The following is a 6,044-nucleotide window of genomic DNA, read 5'->3' as shown; positions in this document are numbered from 1 at the left end:
AAGTACATCCATTGAGCAATGGGAGAATCAATACGGCAAACAAGCTGTGTAATGAGACAAATGTTGGCAAAGTTGCAATGTGTAATGAGGACAATATATACAATAATGCAAGTCTCTGCTTCGGAAATAATAGAAAGAGTTGAGAGAATACTGTTTTGTTCCAAGATGGCTGTCCACCAGTGCATAAAGCAAAAAACATAAAGGATGTGTTTGGTGTGGAGGAACAACATCAGACATTTCAATAGATTCTATATTGATAGGATGGATGGAAATACAGCAATAGGAAAACAAAATGCATGGGAAAACTGTATTGTATTTAAAACATAACCCTTTAAGACCAAGTAGACTGTACAATACCAAATATATAAAACCATTTTCAACTGATATGAGCCTCTGGATCTCTTTTTTTCTTTTTTGTCAGTTTTGATGAGGCTGGAGTAACAACAGTTGGAGTCAGTGATGGATTCAAGGCCGGATCTAGGGCTGGGTTCCGGGCAAGAAGGTCCATTATAGAGGCGTTCACTTCCCCTGTGAGACATGAATTCATGAAGAGCAAGCAAAGCATGAGCGTGGTTTCCCCCACCAGAGAACATGGGCTTACCCGCGTTGTCATCTTCATCGCTGTCTTCTATGTCTGGGCTATGGATGGAAACCCGAGCCATCGCTGCCAAATCACTTATGAAGCTTCTTTCTGCCTCCTAATGGACACGACAACACGGTGCTCACGGAACTGACAAACATCTTATGTCTGATCTGCTTTATATTGACTAACCTGTAGTAGTCCATTGATCCTTTCTAACGTTTGAGTCTGGGCTACTTTTCTTCGTCTCAGTTCCTCACACATCATCTCCTGCTCCAGATCGCAATGCTCTAACAATTTCCTTTTGTGGACCTCAACCCTGGAAAAAAAAAAAAAACGTCATAAATGCCACTTAAACAATTATTGTGCTTCTTGTACCTCTGTTGAAACTTAGCAGAGGTGGGTTTCCTTCCCCAGTTCTCCAGCTCCCGTATCAACGCTTTGTTCAACCGACTGCTACTGGAGGCTTCCTCGGTCACATCTGCATAGAAATCATATGATTCAAACCAAATTTTATGGCAAAAGATGCAATAAGAATTTAGCAGTGTGGTCGTCTCACCGAGATTCGTGTTTGACTGAGGTGGCTGCAGTTTTTGAGCAATATCTTGTAAGCTAGCATAGTAGCTTTGGACGAGAGCAGTAAGAGAATCTTTGGTCACGTATACACTCTCAGAAGCTGCCTCTGTTAGATGACGCTAAAAGGGGAAACGGTATTAAGAAATTCCTTGTTACTATGGCAGGACTGGGAAAAAAAATCAGTAGTTCCCTGAGAAAACACCTTCAAGTCGTCTCCATCCGTAGAGCTGCTTTGTGATTCAGAGACCCGGCCTTCCATCAGCTGCAAGATGGCGTGGCTGAGGGTGTTGCCGAGCACCAACTGCGCATGATTCTGAAGAATCTCTGTCCCTGTTTCCAACTCGGACAAGAATTCCTGATGGAAACTATGACTCACCAGTTGACTCTCTGGAACCAGATGCTTCTCTGCTAGGCTAGCACTGCTGTCCTATTGTTATGAGGTCACAAAAACAAAAAGTAATTCAAGATGGTCATGGATGATTTCTCAAAATTCTCCCTACCTTGAGAGCTGAATCAACACAGGAGTGGACTGTGGCGGGCTCCTTCATCAGCAAAGCCCGAAAGTCGGTCTGAGACAGAACCTTCAGCTTGGAAAGTCTCATCTCTTTAAGCAGGTGTAGACAAAAGTGTCTGGCCGTGAAGTGGCGCTGCACGCATGCCAGCAGGTGCTCATGTTTCTTATCCAGCAACTCCCCCACTTGACTGAGAAAAGGTCCGATTGGACAGTTATAAAAACATAGCTTTAAGGACTGACCCTGGAGCACGCCATGAGCGTCTCTCTTTTAGTGGTCGTTCAGTATTACCTGTTAAGTGTGTAGCTCTGACTGACCACCATGGCTCGTAGGATTTTCATCTGCTGGTTCTTCAGATGCTTGAGGCTGGCATGCATTAGAGCTGTGGACTCTGTCCATACCTTGAAAAAAAAGGAGTCAATGAAACCTATGGAGAACAGACTACAGTGCAGAAAATGCACAACAATTACCGTATTTTCCGGACTATAAGGCGCACCATTAATGCATCATGTCAGATTTTTAATCCAAATCAAATCATTCTCCATTTTATCTTTTTTATTTCAACTTCAGACGCAACAAATTACTTTATAGTCACAAAATAATGATCCATAGTCTTTTTGATTCATGATTGATAGTCTTCAGCGGGCCACTTATGATTGATTTCATGACACAATGCTTCGGGCCAGTTTAAATTTAGGAATTTGGTCCATATATAAGGCGCACCGGACTATAAGGCGCACTGTCGGCTTTTGAGAAAATTTTAGGTTTTTAGGTGCGCTTTATAGTCCGGAAAATACGGTACAAATACGGATTGTGCAGTTTGGTATCTGTACCTGTCGTTCTTGAGCAATCTGAGCCTGCATTTGCTCCATTTGCAATCTGGCCGTTGTCTCCACCCGCTGCTGATGTGCAGAAAACTGCTGCTCTACGTCCATCCACAGCGCTTGGCAGCGTTCAGCAGACAGCTTGCACTGGGCGGTAACAGACGTGCAAAAGATGTCTTTGGTTCGTTCTTGGAGCCTCTTTGACCAGCTGCTGCGGAGTTTCTGAAGAGAAGATGTGGTCAAAATAAAATGTCTAGTGTGACAAATATTGTGCAGTACTTACTGTCCAAACGTTGCAGAGGTTGTCAGCCATCCGGTCGTTTTGTTGGAGTTCCAAATCACAAAGCTTCTGCCTTTGTTTTAATAATAGCTCTTGAAACTCCTAATAGGGTGAAAATATATACAATATCAACAGTTATTGGGGCTGTGTGGTTAAAAAAGGACATTTATGTTTTGACGACTTGTCTAAAGTAAGAAAAAAATGGGTCTCTGGCATGACTGCGCATTTGCCGACCAAATATGTGCTTACCTTTGAAAGCTGCTCTGGGTCACTGTGAGTTTGCCTTAGCTCCAGTACACGACTTCTCTCCTTGTCCTGGCTCCTCTGAAGCTTTTTTCGCTTTGCCTCCATTTTGCTACACTTTTCAACCAGCAACTCATTTGTTTTCCTTATGTAATCTGGATTGTGACCAAAAGATTTAAATTGAACATAACAAATTGAGAATGACAATATTATTCAAATTGGAAATAAATATATTAAAAATTAAAGCTTAACTGAAAAAGACAAAAAAGTCATTTTTGTCGTATACATTAGAGGGTTTTTCAACTTTCAGTTCATTTTTACTTATTAATATTTATTTTTCAGTATTAGTTTTTGTGAACTATAATAACCTTGGCTGTCACACACATTTTTATGATCATACACACAATTCATGCCGAGCACACCAGAGAATTCACCCCACCCTCTCTGCACAGTTGAAGACTTTCTGTAAGCGCGTGCTGCACTTGAGAAAGTATCGTTTCCATGCAGCTGAAAGTCAAAACATCCTCGCTGGTCAGCTGCTCCAGGGCAGTAGCCATCAAGCTCTGCCTCAGAGATGCTTCCTGCTGGACCAAGGCAGGTTGGGACTGGAGAAGCCCCGTCAGCTCCTCCCACCATAACAATTTCTGGTAAATTTGCTGGAAAAGAAGAACACCAGGTTAGTCCAAATAAATAAATAAATAAATAAATAAATAAATAAATAAATAAATAAATAAATAAATAAATAAATAAATAAATAAATAAATAAATAAATAAATAAATAAATAAATAAATAAATAAATAAATAAATAAATAAATAAATAAATAAATAAATAAATAAATAAATAAACAAACAGCCAACTGGTAACCATTAATTGAGTTTCTTGAGCTTTCATGAGGTGATTCTCGATCAACACAAGAGTCTGGTTGAGAGCGACTGTCGCATCAAGTGCTTCATCTGCAGGGAAACTGCTGGTCCTCTTCATCACATGCTGGCAGAGCTCCTCCACCACTTTGCTGAAACTTTTGGACTGCAAAAAGGTTTGAACATCACTAACAATCTAGTTCCGATATGAATCACTAATTATTACCATTTGAAGGCTGCTTTCTAGAATATTCTTTTGAGATCTCTCCATTTCCTCCAAAGTACAAGGAGCATCCAAATTATCATCACTGGTAGTACGGGCTGTTGGCAGCTGTTTCTTTAGCTCCTCCAATTCCTAAAATAACAGTGCATGCTTTCATACAGATTCAAAAGTCATTCCTGCCTGTATCCTTTCAATTTCAAATGCAGTTATTTGTTGAAACATTCAATTCCTTTTGAATTACTTTTAATTTAAAAGGTTACCTTTTGCTGCACTTGAAGAATACGCTTAGTGAAGTCTGCATCGTTTCTGTCTCTTGGAAAATGACTGCAAAATATTTTTTTTACCATTTGAAGGTAAATCTAAGACAGGAAAATGTTATCCCATGTAAATATCACCAGTACTAAGACATGTTCATGAAATGCTGCCTCTTAAATTATGTGATAGGAATAAAATGACAAACACTCACAGTATATTTTTCTTCCAGAAGTTGAGCGCAAAGCTGTTCGACATCCTTCAGGGCCAAACAATGGAGGTTGATCCTTGCTTCAAAACTGCAACAGAAACATTTAGCAAGACAAAATCACTCATACATCCTGTGAATGTTAACATCTTTAATTCTGAAAGCCTCACAACACCTACCCTTTTTGTGTCAGTGTGTAGGAGTAGTGGGAGACCCTGACAAAGCTCTGGTTCTGCAGGTTCTTGGGGACCGATGAGGAGGAGATGAACTGGCTGCCGTCATCGTTGTCCAGATCTTGACTTAGAGAGTCTCCCTCTGTGAAGGACGACGACGAATCCTCTTTTGGCATTGTCGGCAACTTGGAGCATTCATGAAGAGAAGGGTTGGATGCTCCGTCAGCTAAAGGCTGCCACAAAAATGAAACAAGACACCATCAGATATTATAATACAAGCACGACTGCAAACAAAAAGAGAAAGTGAGCGGCTGTCTTTAAGTGTACGAATAGATTATGCAGTTATAAACTTACTCTGTATTTTTGGTTGATGGGGTAGACCACTTTTGCTCTTGATGCAAATGCTGCAACATCACTGTTCATCGGTTCCTGTTTCTTCTCCTGTTCCATATTAAATGAAAAAATAAAATGGAGACGCGCGGTTGACTATATGACGGGTTAAAAACTAAAAGACGTATAATACTTTGTCATTAGTTGCAGCAGGCGGGGCTTCTTTTCGGTTCTTGCTCGCATGATCACTGGGGATGTTTTCCACTTCTCCATCATCAGATTCAAGTAGCCTTCTTGCATTGTGCCCCTGGTGGAATACAATAAACGCGCACTAAGTTGAAATGCGTGAAATGGGTGGGAAAAGTGTTGGCGGTTGCTTACCTGTCTTGTCAAAATTAAAGTTTTCAGGCAAAACGTATAGAAAAGGGCAGCGGCTAATATTCCCGTTAGTCCACCACAAACTGTAGCCACTGTCAATAATCCTGTGTAGACGTGCAGCGACTCAACGTAATTGACTAAAACGTCAGTACCGCATTCGACTACTAAATTCTGCTCGGACATTTCTCTGTGGGCGCAGTTGCGCACAAAATAGCATATTGATGAAAGCCTCACAATAAAATCACGATTCTAATTGTTACCTTAAGCATATCCCCGCCTTCATAATGTTAAATTCTTACAAAAGAATCCAGCAAAACTAATGTGCATCTTCAACAACAGTTTTACCAGTTCAAATCTCTGTAAGGTTTTCGAACAACCAGCAAATAAAATACATTAGCTTTCAAAATAAAATCATTTTCTTGGTCACGCGTCAGAAAATAGAGGCTACTTTAATGGATAAGTTTAGTGAGACTACGTAAAATCCAAATATTAAACGCTTGTTTTTGGATGTGGGCTGGCATCTACTCCCTTCAGCTTTAGTTAGCGCACTATTTCGGGCTGTGCTGTTTTAATTTAAAAGCATGACAGGATGTAGACACTGAA

General features: G+C 40.5%; 1 protein-coding gene across 1 annotated transcript; it reads right to left on the bottom strand.

The window, feature by feature from the left end:
* Positions 1–236: 236 nt before the first annotated feature.
* On the bottom strand, positions 237–5,829 carry LOC133162162 (evC complex member EVC). Its single transcript, XM_061291170.1, has 20 exons — positions 5,445–5,829; positions 5,257–5,370; positions 5,088–5,174; positions 4,740–4,966; positions 4,567–4,651; positions 4,361–4,459; positions 4,104–4,232; positions 3,882–4,043; positions 3,455–3,671; positions 3,022–3,170; positions 2,776–2,874; positions 2,502–2,714; positions 1,960–2,069; positions 1,657–1,858; positions 1,359–1,583; positions 1,140–1,275; positions 959–1,061; positions 773–899; positions 602–698; positions 237–528 (listed from the first exon to the last, which is right to left on the bottom strand). The coding sequence occupies exons 1-20, from the start codon at positions 5,622–5,624 to the stop codon at positions 377–379; spliced, it is 2,913 nt and encodes a 970-aa protein (XP_061147154.1). The 5' UTR covers positions 5,625–5,829; the 3' UTR covers positions 237–376.
* Positions 5,830–6,044: the final 215 nt, after the last annotated feature.

The sequence above is a fragment of the Syngnathus typhle genome, linkage group LG11, assembly GCF_033458585.1.
Source record: "Syngnathus typhle isolate RoL2023-S1 ecotype Sweden linkage group LG11, RoL_Styp_1.0, whole genome shotgun sequence".
NCBI lineage: Eukaryota > Metazoa > Chordata > Actinopteri > Syngnathiformes > Syngnathidae > Syngnathus > Syngnathus typhle.
Note: the sequence above shows the minus strand (reverse complement) of the source record. Positions and strands in the feature narration are given on the sequence as shown.